At 43.0% G+C, this 16,074-nt stretch overlaps 1 protein-coding gene across 1 annotated transcript; it reads left to right on the top strand.

Moving 5' to 3' along the window:
- Positions 1-9,771: 9,771 nt before the first annotated feature.
- On the top strand, positions 9,772-15,767 carry TMEM212 (transmembrane protein 212). The gene is made up of 3 exons (XM_067536566.1): positions 9,772-9,936; positions 14,747-14,806; positions 15,393-15,767. The coding sequence occupies exons 1-3, from the start codon at positions 9,772-9,774 to the stop codon at positions 15,765-15,767; spliced, it is 600 nt and encodes a 199-aa protein (XP_067392667.1).
- Positions 15,768-16,074: the final 307 nt, after the last annotated feature.

Raw genomic sequence — 16,074 nt, 5'->3', positions numbered from 1 at the left:
GCCATGAGTTGCTTGCACTGAATGCACACATACACCCTTTGCCCACAAGGTAATCTTATGTGCTGCATTCGGTGCAATAAACTGGATTACCCCATTCTGCTGCTGGACTTCTGCCTGCATTATTTTTATTCTTGTAGGGTTTGTTGGTTTGTTTGTTTTTTGAGGGTGGGGTGTCCATTGGCCTACATTTAGAGAATGTTTGTTAGGTGTATCTGACTGTCCTACTCCCCCTCTAAACTCCCTCACAAAACTCCTCTGTTTGCTCCTTCTGTTTGCTAGCTCATCTGGTCCCTTCGGAGCTGGCTTTTAAAATCCTGTTCTAAATTAACCTTGTCCCCTTGTCAAGGGATCCTAAAGGGATTAAGGATCAAAGGATGGCAGGCTAGAGCCTCGTTAACAGGCTCTCAGCCTTGCCTCCCTCAGCAATAAAGGATGATTGATTACAGTTGATCGTTTATAATCTCAGCATGTTAGTAGTAAAAGCTTGTACCAGCAGTTAGCCTCCTAACCTCACATCACAACCACAAAAATCACTTAGCTGTTATTTATATGTTGTTAATTAGCTACTGTCACTATAAGGCAACATGAAGAAATCTCTCCAGGTAATACATCTCCTTTCAGTTAAAGAGGTGTATGGAGAGTCCAGTGCCAAACACCAATGCTTAATTAACTATTTTTATTCCCATTTTCAATAACGATATTGACCTCCTTTGTAAAGTGCTTTGAGATCTACTGGTGAAAAGCACTATACAAGAGCTAGGTATTGTTATTATAATAAAGACATTTTGGCAATGTAATATGTTCTAAAAGGAATGATCTTTTCTTTTATAAAATAATTTCTTTGTTTCTAAATTAGGACACTGACTGATGTGCTCTTGAAAGGTTAAAGAGCTTAATCTGAATGCCCTTTGACTCCTGTGGACATACCAAGTTAACATAATAAGTCTACATGATAATATTGGTAGCAGGCTCTGTTAAGCAAAGTTGGTTGTGACTTTAGGTCCTTCCTAGCTTCAACAAGCAGACTCCTCCATTTATTCTTGACTTGGAGCATGTGTGTTTGATACTGGGGAAGAGGGTAGGAGTGAAATGACAAGAAGTGGGGAGTGGGACAGAAGTGTCCAGCAAGAACTAATCAGAAGGAGTCAGAGAGACGTACTGATTGTATCCGTCACAGACAGGGAGCAGAGCCTTCTAAAACTGTCCTCTAATATCTTAGGAGCGACATGGCTACAACTACATAGCATACTTTTCTTTTCCCCAAACAATTTTGCTTACCATCAGGATCGGCCACTAAGAAGTGGGCAGAAGCAGCAGAAACCCTCTGGTGTCAGTACATTCACATCACATGGGCATTTCTACTGAAGCCAACCGTCTGCAATGATCTGGACAATTGTCCTTGAAGCCGAAGCAGTTAAGAGTTTGTTTCTCCCTCTAAGCAAAAATGATCCATGAAACCTTGTGAAAGGGTGATCCTGGTATCGTGCATGTTGGCAGCAAATGTAAAATTGGTGTCTGAAATGTGACTGTTATCCCGAGCAGCTAAAGCCACCTTCCTTGTCAGGCAGTTGAAAAGCCTGAACATTGATATCTGCACTTTATCTGAAGTGCACTGGCCTGGAAGCAGTGAAAAGAAAGTTGAGGACTATTCATTTTTGTTCTCAATCTGCACTAACGGGTTGCTTCAACAAGAGGGTGGCCACTATACTTCCCCCAGTGCCCGACAAGCATTGCAGGATTGGCAGATGATTAATGAATAACTTTGCATTGGATTCCATACAAGATGTAGACAGCTTAACATCATCGCTCAGATGCTATGTACAGTCCAGGCAACACCAAGGTCAACAGCGTGACAGCAGATAATTTTTACCAACAACTGTTACCCTTACTGAACGCCTGAGAAGAGATGGCTCTGGTGACTTTAATGCACAGGTAGGAAAGGATAATGATAACTGGGCAATTGGACACGAGACCCGGAATGACAATAACTTCTGCAATCGTGGTTGCCAGTGACATAGTAATTGCTGACTCTTTCTTCTGTCACCCAGAGATTCACCACAAGCAGACCTGGTACAGACCAGATGGTTTTACTAGGACTATCGTTAATCATGATTAATCCTCATTAATGACCACTGGATATCAGTAGTCACTGATGCACAAGTTTGTAGGGGTGCTGAAACTGACACTGACCACAGGTGTCCGATGAGAAAAATGCACTTCTGAATTCAATGACAGCCAGATAAGGGGCAAAAATTAGTCCGATTCAACCTAAAACTCTTATTAGAACCAAGCTATCAGACAGTTTCCTGTTCTGAACAGCAGATGGCCACTGAAGCATTACAGACTGAACTCTCATTTCTTCTGCCATCTGATAAGGAATAGCACTATTTTAAGTCATCAGTGCTTCCTGCTGCCTCAGCCCTTCAACCGCAGATCAATGAAGAGACACTCCCAGCAGTTGTAGCCTCGCTTTTTTCTTAGCACTTTTCGGAGTCTATGGAAAAGTGTTTATTAAGAGCAAAAGCCAAGGCTGAATGGGTTCGACTTTGGAGCATGCATGGGAAAGAAACGGTATCCTGGTGGTCAACTCATGCAGCCAGGTTAGAACAGGCATGATTTCCACACCCTCTGTCCCGCTTTGTGGTGGCATGCTTGTGCAATAAAGAACAGGGACAGCAGAAATCAGTTGTACTGATGAGCTGAAGAATGGTAGATTGACATTTTTTATTCTTGTCACCTTCATCAACTGCTCCATATTAAGTGGAAGGACAAGATCAACAATGAGCTCAGCAACCGATTCTATCAGTACTGGTTTGGTGTCGGTGGCTTTCTTGGTACAGACATATCATTATGATGGAAGATCAATGAATTATGAAGCATGTATGCCAAGGAATACCACTACACGATGGGTGATCACATGATCACAGAAAGCATCAGTCATGCAAGATCCACAATGACAGATGCAGATTGAACATCTAGACAATCATAAAGACCTAGCCAGAGAGATGGTGCTCAGTTTACAAGGAGGCTACACACCTTCAGAATGTGCCTTGATGAAGATGATGATGATAGACAACAGCAACTATGGAAAAGTGAGACAAGGCAGGGGAACAATTGTAGGCAGCACTAAATGTGAGTTTTATGCTGTTGCTGCTGTCGAAAACTTAGCTGCTGATATTGCTATATCCAGTCCCCACTAGATTCCTAGATAAGGAAGTAATGCAGAACTGATAAATAAATAGCATAAATTTTAGTAAAAGCACTGACCAACCCTGAACACAATATTTAAAGTCAGGGTGTACCATCAGTTTATGTTAACAAATATTTCTACTCTTATCTTCTATATCTTTCTTAATAAAACCTTTTTCTTGCTTTCCTGACTAGCCCTGGGCATTGATTTATTTTTGTTATTTGTGCTGTCCACAATTAAATGTAGGGACCTGACTTTCCATAGTGTTACTGCTTGTATGAAGTGCTCTGAATACAGAAGAGTTATACCAGCATAAAACAGTGAAGAATCATGCCTTAGGGTTTTTTTCAAACCTTGCACAAGTAGTGCCAGTTGTCCCTTCCAATATGCATTACTTTATACTTGTCTACACTGAATTTCATCGCTTGTCATGTTGTCATGTTAGGCTCTCACAATTCTCTAAATTGTGATGTTCTTCCCAAATGCCTCAGTTTGACTCCACTAAATCATGAACTCTCTGTTCACGAGAAGTAGTGTTGCCATTTTACTGTTTGCTAAATGCGTCTGAGCGCTATCAATTGTTTGAACAACTCCAGTGTTCAGAACTAGAGTCTCTTCTTCAGTTCGGGCCCTTTGCACCCCCCTCTGGCAGTGGGAAGGGGCCAGAAAGCAGCTGGCTATCCCTACCTGGCTCCCATGCTTCCTCTGCAGCCCCCACCAGAGGGAATATGTCAAGTGGGGGAGGAGGTGTAGCTAGAGCACTGCTGTGTTCTGGCAGTCCTTGAAGTAATTACCACCCAGTGTACTTCAGAGCACCCTCCAGCCTCAGAACCAGGGAGCTGCAGCTAGCTCCTCTTCAAACCTTCCCACTCTTTGCTAGGCCCAGCAGATATTGGGCCTAATAGAGAATCTAGACCAGAGAGGGTGAACAAACAGGTCTCCACTACGCCACCTAACAGTTCGGTGTGGCGGCCACACAGGAAGGAGCCTGCGAGAGGGGAGACTTTAGCCTGTGGCATCTGAAATCTGTGTTCTGGGAAGATACGCCATCTGTCACTGCAGCCTGGTGTAAGGCTGAGGAGGATCAGGCCTTGTGTGGATAGGAGTGAGAGGGGAAGTGGAAAGAGGTTAAAACTGACTGCAGTTCTGAGCTTTTTTGAAGTTTCCAGAATGAAAAGTAGCCAGTATAACTTTGTCACTGGAGAGACGAAAGAAAGCTGGGAGCGGGAACAGGGGTGTAGGGGGTGTTGAGGCAGGCCTGAACAAGTGTTTGAAATCCAGTCCTCTGCCAGCACCCTCTCAGTCATCTCATAGTGAAGCCAGAGCCTCCATGGAACATCCCAGTACTTGCCCTCTAGTGGCCAAGGAAAAGAAAGCACTCACATGTATTTGGCTTCTTTGTAAAGAAAAAGCATAGTCAGGAGTATCCACGGTGATACTTTTGTGGATCTTTGAAAACAAAAGCCAGCAAGTTGTCCTCTCCCACAAGCCCTAAGTGCTAAGAATATGATATTGCAAAGACTGGCTTTTCCTCCCACTGTATTGTTCTAATGCTTAGAAAATAGCAGTAGCTGAACAATGAATCATCTGTCACTAGATGGGGTTAAAGTCATTTCCGTTTTCTGTTGCCATGGGAAAATCAACGTCCTAGAGATTTGTCCTTTCTCCCACTCAAACATGTAGGAGTAGAAAACCCAAAACCCAGCAGAGTTAAAACAATTTTTTTCCATGTTTTTCCCCCTATAAACAAACTTCTTCTATGGCCTGATAGCACAGTCAGTCAGTTCCAAGAGTTATCCTGTTCATGTCATTCCCCTGGGATTGCAAAAAATCTAGAAGAAGAGTTTAAGTAAATATTTGAATGAAGACAATTTGAAAAATTTAGAGTAGCTTAATTTTATTACTTGTTGGGATCTATGCTGCTTAGTTTGTTTCCTGTGTGTATTCAAGATAGTGGCAATACGGGGATGCAAAGCAACACTTCAAAAACTAAAACTAAATATTTATTAAACTAATGTGCATTAAAGTAGCATGATTACCAACAGTCAGAACATAGATAGTAATGTTAGACAGGAGTGTGGAAACTGCTGTAAATACTGTTTAAATGCTTTGCTAACGTATATTTCATATGAGTAGCAGCATAGCAGCACCTAGTGTTGATCATGGAGATAGCTGAAAGTTATAACCCCTTATTATTAGACACACACACACTGGGGCCCTATTCCTCTCTCACTCACACCACTGAAAATCAGTCACACCAGTGGAAAGCTGCTGTATATGGTGCTTAGAACCTTCTCCTACTCAGCATTTCAGAGCATATCATCTTTTCAAGCTAAGTGCCACTGCCTTCGTTCAGTGGCGTACCAACGGGGTGAGGGGGCAGAGAGGCCCAAGCCCCCAGACGCCGGCCTGTGGGGCGACGGCCGGGCCTTCCACGACACACAGGGGGCTAGGGGTGCAGGAGGCTCTGAGTGGCGGCCAGATGGAGCCCAGGGGCAGGCGGGGGGAGCGGGGGGGGAGCTGTAGGTTACCAGGAGGAGGAACTCCTCCCCCACCTACTGGCCAGGGGGTGAGGCTGCCCCGCCCAGTAGGGCTGTAGCGGGAAAGGTGGGCGCCACACAGCAGGTAAGTGCGAGGAGGCGGGGGCGACTCCACCACTGCCATGAGCACCAGAAAGTCCCCTGGGCGCTGGAGGAGGAAAGCGGTGTGTCCCCCACCCCCCACCCCACAGGTACAGACCCCCCCCCGCCCGGGGGCAGCGGGGAGGCGGCGCTGGCGGGGGGAGTGGGGGCCCCCACCTGCCCAGCGCGGGGGCTGCGTGAGGCCTGGGGGACACAAATGCAAGCATCGGCCCCCGGGCGCCGGAGACCCACAGTACGCCACTGCCTTCGTTAGCCTACGAATCTTTGCAGAACTGCACTTACCTGCCTATATTCCCAGTCTGTCTAGCCCATTCTGACAGTTATTGCTGCTCCATTTAAACTGCCAGGTGCCCAGACCTAAATGTTCAAATCCAACCAAGCTCGACAGTGAGCAAAACTTGTTACTACCTGCATTAAAATTGAGGCATATTCCTAATGGGCAGCTACCCACATTACTGAAAACCCCATGGGAATCGTCACCAGTTATACGCTCGTTGACAATCTCAGCTACAAAAGTGAAGGATAGAAAGGCCACCATAGAAGTAGCCTCTCAAATCTAGGGCTGAGACATGTTGATGAGGCAGATGGGAGAAGCTTGCCATGTCACTGTTTCCCCTGTACTATTCTGTGAATAAACAGATGACTTAGGTCTGGTCTCTAAACAAACTTGCACCTCTGTTTGCTAAAGGAGTGTTTTTAAATAAGTTTAGTCAAACTGGCGCAAAATCCTGCATAGATGTCTTATCTCAATTTTAGGAGTGGTTTATAGTGATTTAGCTTGAGTCACTTCCTTGTCACAAGCTAAATTGGCATAAGCCATTCAAACCTTAATGTGTATCTGAGCAGGGTTTTTCACCCCATTTAACTAAATTGTTTTTTTAAATGAATTTAAGTTAAACTGGTGCAACATTCTCATGTAGACAAACCCTCATTTACCAGTGCTCTCATTTTGGCACCCGCAAGGCGTACTAAATTAAAAAGAAATACCACTGCTCTCATTAGGTTATCACTACTGCATAGATTCTGCTCCATCATTACTCATACAATAATACCCTCTGGGCTTCTCAAACCAAATCCATGAATGGCTCCCTGCCTAATCCAGTTCCATCCCTCACACACTATGTGAGGGAACAGATTTATACCATGTCACTTGCATGAATATGTAGCATGTTGGAAGGCATCTGGGTAGGGGGTAGCTCTGAGTGTACAAAATGCTGTCACATGCATTTTGTGGTGGAAACACTTTCATTAAAGATAGAGGCCTGGATCATTGTTTATTCCTCACAAAACCTCCCATGGGGGGTGGGCAAAAGGGTCAGGAAAATCTGTGAGGTTCAGGTCTATGAGGAGAAGGCAAAGTGAGGGCAGGGGGCCTGGCCACTGAAACTCACCAGCCCCAGGCACCTGCATGAAAGTGATGAGTGGAAACAAGGCACCAGTAGGGAGCTTCCATGCTGCCACCCCACCCCACCCCACCTTACCCCTGCTGATAGCAGAGCTCCTAAAGATGCTGGCTTCCCCATAATTGCAGAATAGAAGCTGCAGAGAAGACATTGCAGGAGTTAATAGTGCTTTGTTTTCACACCGTGCTATTACCTGCTCTATACTAACATGCCAGGGTGCTTTAACCTCCAGATAAAAAATTTGGTAAAAGTCAAAGCATGACTCAGACCAAGGATTAAATTCTTCATAAACTACTGTGCAAAGGTCTCTCTTCATCAGGGAATGAAACACAACCCTGATTACCACATAACAGCAGGAAAATATGGAATGTTAACCATTCCAGTCATGAGAAAGGCATTAAACTGCATATTGGAAATATGAAGCCAAAACAGAGATCAGAGCTCTGATGTGTGATTAAGACATTCACACTGCCCTCACTGAATAGATGGGAAGCAGTGAGTAACATTAAGCCCTTAGGCTCTCTTTCTTCACTCTACATGCAGGAAATTACATTTTAAAGTAGTGTATGATCTTTTTAAGTCTTTAAAGGGGTCATACACTATGAGCAGCTGGCCTGCTTGTTGTCATTCAAGATCGTGACATCATCTTGCAAGTTGCATTCCTAATACAGCCAATAACATATAATTTTCCATGTGCCACTGTATTGATTTACTAATAGAACAGAGATTAAAATTAATCTACGAGAAGACAGACAATGTATATTTAACAAAAGTACAAGGCCTGTTAATTGTAATTGAATTAAGCTGGAGTTTGGATAATATTTAATAAAGAAAGAATAAGAATAAATATACATTCTAAAACCTATGTTGACAAGCCATAGATCAAGAAAGTGCCAAAAGAACCCCGTACATATCCAGTGAAATTAATATTGTGAAAACCATCAAAGGCACATATTCTAAGTTAAGGTTGAGGCTCTACCCTCATGCCCAGCTATACTGAGGTCATCTTGTTTCTGGGGTTAAATGTCTACAACCCTTGCATTAAGGATCATGTCCCATTCCATCTTGACTGTCCAGGGCTAGATTCTCTAGCCCTCTCTGTTTGTACAACTGCAGCCATGACAACAGGAATCTAGTCACATCTCGCCAGCTCAGAATTCTCCCAAAATAGGGAAGTCCTCAACTGGTATAGAACTGGTGTGGCACCTCTTACTCTTCCTAGTCTCAGCATAGGGGAAGTAAGTGGCAAGAAAAAAAGAGCTGGAGCTCTATTTATTCTCAGCTGGTAGACAACCAACAGGGACTGTTACCAGTTGGTGTAGATTAGAGCAGACAGGGCCAACATAATACCAGCCTCAGAGTTAGGGAGCCACAGCTGGCTGTTTTGCAGGCCTTCTAAACTCTGCTGGGCCCAGTGGAGCGTAGACACTTGTAGTGACCCTGAACTTGCTGTCAGCTCTTGTCACAAATAAACCAGCATCACAAGGGCAGAGATATGTCGACTCAGGAGATCGGAAACTAGTTCCCTTCCCACTCTATCGCCAATTCTCAGATGCCACCCTAGCTGACGCATCACATAACAATGGCAGCACGTTTGAAATGAGTTCAGCTGCGATCAGTATTGGGCAATAGTGACTCAGAAGTTACATGGGATAATGTGCATCAAATGTAATGACTGTAGTCCTTTCAGTCAAAGTATTTGCCATTGTGGGTGCAGGAGCAACTGGGGACCTGGTCAGTAAGCAGTGTTGTTTTTGTGGCTATTGCTAGTCCTGCTCCTATTGAAGTCAATGACCATTTTGCCCCTGAGTTCAGTGGCAGCAGGAACAGGCCCCTGAATCTTCCAAAGCCCTTCTTCTCTTCCAGGCTTGGAGCTGAAATTATCTGCCTGTTTTGGGGGGGCTGATCAGAAGTTAACAACGTGAATTGCAAAGTGCACTTGATTTTAAAACAGAAACAAACAAAACCCACAATGACAATCTCCTGACACAAATGTTATGTTATAAATAACTATTATTAGGGGTGAGCATGATCACACGCACAGACCTATTCACCTGTGTTCTGCTTATGCTGACCTCTAGGACACAAAAGATACTGGGTTCAGTCTTGGCTCTAATAAACTAGTCAGAATTGGAAACAATAACTATAGTGCCGTCTGCAAATTTTTGGCTCTCCACAGATGAGGAAGTGGTCACTCCTCATGGGAAGACAGATGAAGTAGTAATTCAAAATCACTAGATGGGTTTTTCTGCAGCTGAAAGTGAAGTGGGCTTATTTTGTTAAAGAAAACCATATTGTGTTGTTGGGCACATTAGGAGCCTTATTGATTACATTTGTGGTTATGCAGGACTAACTGAAGTTAAATAGAATAATGTTTTGTCATGGTAGGTATACAATCTGCATGTGTCATGACTACAGTTTCTAAGAAACTTCTGTTTATAATGAAATGTCTTTGACTAGGAGTAGGCTTTAGTTACTAATCCTTGATGTGAATCAAGCAGAGGGGAAGAGAGAGAGAGAGAGAGAGAGACGCACAATGAAAACAAAGAGCCTGTATGAGGGTACCGGAGGGACACTTATTACCTTTGGGATTATAAGCATTTTCTCTGGAATTTTTGCTTTCTTTCCCGTTTTTTCTTATAAGCCATGGTTTGCTGGTTGGAGTGTTCGAATCGCCTGTCCCATCTGGAATGGAACTTTGGTAGGCCAGAAAAAAAATATTAGCAGGGGAAGTCAACCATTTCTGAATTTGTCTCCTATGAATATAAACTCTTTTAAAAGGAGTACTTGGAGTTTAACATGAAATTAAATACAGGAGTTCCCTGCAACTCCTCCATAAGATTTAACTTTGCAGTAAATATGAACATATTGATTATTTCAAGATATTTGACTCCAACTATTTCTCTTTACTAGCAAAAACAAAAACGCTCCAACTCTGGGCCAAATCTGGATTTCAGTTACACCAGTGTAAATGTGAAGTAACATGACTGGAGTTATAACTCATGCAACTGAGATCAGAATTTGGCTCTCTCTCACATTGATTAGCTGCTCTTCAGTTCATGTCCTTTCGTTTTAGCAGAAACCTGTTAATGTCTTATGTTTTAAACTATGCATGAAGATGTATACAAGTGTAGCAAGTTTTTGAGTTTAAAATTATGCAGCCATAGACCCATGAAATTGCTATAATTTAAGACTCAAATTCTGCTCTGACTTACATCTAGTGCATCCTCATGGAAATCAGCTCATTGCAGGGGGTATATGTTAGGGCAGAATTTTGTAACAAAGTAAAGAACTGCAGCCTATTCCAGGCTGGTCACATTGCTGCTTGGGTGGAGTGTAAAAGGAAGAGGAAGCTGGGTCAAAAGGGAAACCAAAAGGAAGGGTGGGTCTTCTCCCCTATCAGCTGGTTCCAGTGGGGGGAGCCTCTGGGGAATTATTGGCCAGAAAATTTCAATTGCATCTGCTTTGGATTTTGAGATTGTTTGGATGATAATAATCCAGCCCGGAGGAAAGGGCTTTAAAATGGATGGGGGCTTGGAGTTATACTTCAGTTCCCTGGCTGGTGAAATCACCCACCAGTTTCTTCCTTCATTTACTGGAAAAGAAGCAGCACTAGATGCTCAGTTAAAAATCTGTTACTTTGAGCACCTTGGATTGCTGAAGTTTTTCAGAATTACTGATGTTCTGCAGCTGTTAGGATCCAAATAATAAATTGCATTAAAATAATATGCCAGAACTGATTGAATTATGTTCTATGATCCTCATCCTATCCCTTCCACCAGTGTTTAATTGCAGTTTTGGGTATCGTGCTTTACTTTAAACGTTGTTGTTGACAGGATTGGAGTGTATCAATGTTTCTAACATCGCAGTTTGTTTAGGAATGATGTTGTGTCCACCTCCTGAGCTGCTAAAGTCTTCCTTGACTTGGTACATTCCACAAAGAGATGTGGAAAAATGAGGAGCAGTTTTGATTTAACAAAATGAAAATAAGGGTGGCATGGATATAGACCCTATTTTATCCAAGCCTCTAAATTTAAAGTTTCAGCTTCGCCTCAACTCTGATTCCACAGCCCCTTGAACTAATGAAGAGCTGTGCTGTTTCATTCATTTTTAAGCAGAACTTCTCACTGCCCACAAGCTGGAGTTCAGCTTAAAACTGGAAGACTATGGCTCCAAGTCCTGAAGCTGGTAATGCATTGCTTGTTTAGGGGACAAATAAGTTGTTACATATATGAGTGCATTTGTTTGCTCATTGCGCTGTGATCGTCAAGATGCCATATCATGGTAATAGAAAGCAACGAGAGGAATTCTCGTGTTTGGTCCTGCCAGTTGATCTAGTAGTATATCATTCATCCTAAAGTACAAAAGACAGTGTGTGCTAAGTAGAACTGGCTGAACCTCAGAATTTCTGGTTTGCAGGAATTTTCAACTTTTGAAATTTGGTTTTGTTCCATGTGTGAGTGAAGCCAATTTATTTATTTCCTGTGAACCAGAAATTCCAGCTAAGGTTTGGTTTGGAAACACCAGCACATGAAGTGAAATACACTCCATGAGACTCTCAGCTGCTGAAAGAGCAGCAGTGAAACTAACAAGAGTCATGTCAGTTTCAAAAGCTGCTGTCAGGATTTCCAAGGTCTGTGACTTCTGGGTAGCCCCACCACATGGACAGGGCTTCCAATCTCCTGGGCCAGCTGGCTCCCCAGTCTGCCTGACTCTCGAGGCTATTCATTCACCAGGCTGCAGGAGTCAGGAAGTCAGCTGGCCCAGAAGTTTGGATGCCCCTGGACCCCTGGACTAGAGAATCCCACATGGTGGGGCAGCCTCTGACCACAGACACTGGAAACCCAATCCTGAACTTCCATGCTCCCAGTTGTGTTGTACAGAGAGCCCAGAAGATTTGAGAGGCCCAGCTGGAGCCCCACAATAATTGGTGTATGGTGCATCAGGGGGTGTTCTATGCAAGCCACCAGGCATTTTTAGATTTTCTAGCCGGTGGGTCCAAGCCTGGCACTACCAGGCACTCCACCATGGTGAGGGGCCTGTTTAGGAGGATGTGTTGAGACTGGGGTCACCCATCTCTGCTTTAGTCTTGCACTTATGGCCAAGTCATGATCAAATATGAACAGAATTGTCAGAAGCAGATTGGTTCAACGGATGACTGTGTAAGGGGGATGGAATAGACACACAGAGGTGCCTGAATGATAGGTAACATGAAAGAGATTGATGTTTTGGGAGGATCTGACAAAAAAACATGGCGGCTGGGGAAAGTCATGGGAAATGTACCATTTTGGTGGTTATGGGCATCCGGAAGGGGAGGATCAGACCAGACTGGGTGCATGAAGCGGGGGATGGGGAAGGGAAGTCGGGCTGATGGTGGCAGAAGGATGGTACACTGATAGGTAGTACGAAAAGAATTGTCTGGAGGATGAGCCAAGGCAGGAACATGCACCTGGTGCTGAGTCCACACGTATATGGATGCCCCATTGGGAAGAACACAGACTGATCACAAATACAAAGTACACGGCACAGTGGGAAATCTGACACACTGTTCTCTCTATCCATTGATGGGGTCTCTGGAGTCCAGGAGCCGAGGATGGAGTGCACCATTTCCAGTGGCCCAGGATACGGACATTGCTGAGGGGGGATTTCAGAGGGAAAGAGATATGCTCTTTTTCCTTTTCCAGCACTGCACTAGATAATGGAAATGACCTTGTAGGAGCTGCAACAGGTGAACATGGTGAAAGACTGTAGTTCAGCTGTTTCAGGCAGACAGTGGTGCACAGAGACCAACCAGTCTCCTGCCACTTAAAGGTTGTCTTGCTTGGGTTGAAAGTCCTGGTAGGCTGGGGGATACTCATATCCCAAGATTCTGAAGCTTCCATATGTAGGTGCAGACATGACCCCGTGCAGTGAATGGGGAGATAAGTGGCTACGTGCCAACTACTTCAGTTCTGAAAGTTCTGCTAGGCAGCAGCCTGTGGGAGCCTGGGTGTACAGTCCTGGGCAGAGCAATGTCTTTAAAAACAGACCCGAGTCAATGGCAAGAATCCTATTGGCTATGTTGGATCAGACTATTAATGCAGAATTTTGTTCACAATTTTGCGTTAAGAAAAACAAAACAAAATGGCAGTGCTTACAAAACTGCAATTTTACAGCATTTTAAACTTTGGGATTGAAAGTAATATTTCTTGCCAGACTATTTGAAACAAACTGGAAACTGATCATCTACTAGTTTAAATTATCTGCCTGAAGCTAAATCAGCATGATATATAATCCATCCCCTGCTTTCATCCTTCTTCAATTTTTTCTTTGTTCCACCAACCACATGTGCGTTAAGTGTACCTTGAAGCCCTCCCAGTTGGCAAAGAAGCTTGTGTAAGGGTTTGGCCCTCATCTTATAGTGCAGCCTCAGTATTACAATTACTCTTAATAGTACTTTTATTTTGTAGCATAATTTATTCTGGCTAGAACCCTGTAGGATCCCCTGTTCGTGGCTTTGCTTCTGATTAATTTAGCCAAAAATTACTCATGACTCCAGCTGTTTCTGCTTTTATCCATGAGAACTTCATGGTATGGTTATGCCAAGATTATAATTTCAGGCTTGGCCTCAGGAGAAGTATTTTCAAATTCCCTAAATCAAAAATGTATAATATAGAGTGCCATGGAAAATGAAAATCTAGGTCTTAAAACATTTAACATGCCAGAAATGGGAAACAAACCACAAGACCATATTGCTCAAGGGTCTGGGTTTTCAATCTTATTGATACATTTGCCTCCGTGTCAGCAATGAGAGCCCAAGTTGTGTTGTTTTCTGATCTTATGACCTTCAGATTCTTGTTTCAAGCACATATTCCTTTGGTGCCATTCACCAACAATATTTTATTAGGAGCAGAGATACAGGCACATCTAGGATTCATAGGCTGGCAAAAGGTTGAGCACAGTGAGCCAAATTCATTGCTGGTGTATGTAACATAAATGGAGTTGTGTCTGCTTATACCAATGGAGAATTCTGCATACTTAGCACCCAGGCCTTCCTGTTGAGGAATTGGAGAATACTGGTTCTCCAATAGCTTCAGCCAACCTCGTTAGCATACTCATTGTGCAGTCAGAGTGCAGTCATTAACTTTAACACCTCTATTGTCCACAGCCTTATGGGTATGTGCTAAAAGCCTTGTCAGCTGATGGTGGATTCCACATGTGCATAGAAGTATTCAATGATACAGTAATTTTCGTAGTAACAACTTCATAATATCAACCAGAATCCAGAGGTCATACAAACAGTTCCCAAATCATCATCACTACATAAAGTCAATATCAGTCTAATTGCTACCCTCGACTACACCTGTGCTACCCCACTGGAAGTGGTGCGGATTTAACGCATATTAATGAAGGCAGAATTTGGCCCATCAAGTTGTGATAAGAATTAAATGTTTGCCAAAAACTTCAGAGTTTAAATTACTACTAGAATTATGAAGTATCATGGGTGTAATTGTCTGTTTCCCCATCCACAGGCTATTATTGCTGGTGTATTTATCCTTTTGGCTGACAAAGGACAAACACAAAGATCACTTGTAAGTTTGTCATTATTCAATATGGTGTCAAATACAGCAGAGAAATCAGGGGAACTGCAGAATTAATTCAGATGATGCATTCAAGAGGAATAAGCGTATTTTGCTACTAAAGCAAATAAGCTGTACAGGGCTTAAAGTGAACAAGCTTTAAACGTTCTACCAGCTTGGTGATTCTACTAGTTCCAGAGATACTTCCTGTCTTTAAAAGGGGGATTTTTGTTAGTATTTAAGTATGGATGTTAAGGCCACCCACTGTAATTTACTCCTATGATACATGACAAATGCAGAAATAAAATACATCTGCTATCATTTGTTCTTCTAGTATTTTTAGCAAAATTTGGTTTCAGTGCATTCATCTTCCCTGTACAGAATCCACATAGATTTTTTTAGTTAGTGTCGTATATGAAATTTATTATGCTTACTTCCCCCCTCCAATATGTTTCTTATTCTGGTCACATTAGGAGATAGAATATAAAAAGAAGTGAAGTAACAGAAAATCTCCCACCCTGTTTAGTTAAAGGCTTTTAATAGATTTTTTTCTCTCATTGGTCAAAAGAGTAATAGTATGTTTCTGTCTCAATTTCAGTGGGAAGCTAGCTTCACCTTTGGCATATTGAGTATCATGGGCTCTTCAGTTCAATTTGCGCTTGCCATGGCCTCTGTCCTGCTCGGTCCATACTGCTACTATTCATTTGCTGGGATTGCAGGAACCAACTATCTCGGTTATGCAGTTTTGTTCCCTTTTCCCTATGATGAATTTATGTCTCTTTGCAAGGACCCATTGCACTACGAGTCGTACCATCTGGTTCTACAAATATTTGACCTTTGCTCAAGTTTTGTCATGTTTTGTGCTTCTTTGGCTTTTGTGATCAAGCTCACTGGAAGACTGCTCCAATTCGGACATTTAAATGTGAGTATTAATCAGGATGGAGAACGTGGACTGCTACCAATAACACAGTAGCTGTGATGACCGCTTCCCTTCACATATTGAAATGTTGGACCTGCTCAAGGGTAGGCCATATTCTGAACTCACACCAGATTTACACTTCAATAACTCCACTGAAGAAAACAGAACTATTCCAGATTTACACCTTTTCAAATGAGATCAGAATGTTCCCCTTTGTGCTCTAATACTATTTCAGCTAAAGGGGATATATTGGGGCCAACACTGCTCCAATACCCCCTGAAATCAAGTGGAGCTTCTTTTTTAACTTTAATGGGAATCAAATCAGATCCTTGTAAAAATAGCTCTTGAATTCTCTCCTCCT

This window comes from Emydura macquarii, unplaced genomic scaffold (assembly GCF_026122565.2).
Source record: "Emydura macquarii macquarii isolate MOO-44397 ecotype Brisbane River unplaced genomic scaffold, CSIRO-AGI_Emac_v2 contig_3603, whole genome shotgun sequence".
Taxonomy (NCBI): domain Eukaryota; kingdom Metazoa; phylum Chordata; order Testudines; family Chelidae; genus Emydura; species Emydura macquarii.
Note: the sequence above shows the minus strand (reverse complement) of the source record. Positions and strands in the feature narration are given on the sequence as shown.

Coding starts and splice junctions, on each gene's coding strand:
- TMEM212 (XM_067536566.1), top strand. CDS start 9,772: ATGAAAACAAAGAGCCTGTATGAGGGTACCGGAGGGACACTTATTACC. Junction 9,937..14,746: donor CCATCTGGAATGGAACTTTG/GTAGGCCAGAAA, acceptor CCCCATCCACAG/GCTATTATTGCTGGTGTATT. Junction 14,807..15,392: donor GACAAACACAAAGATCACTT/GTAAGTTTGTCA, acceptor TCTCAATTTCAG/TGGGAAGCTAGCTTCACCTT.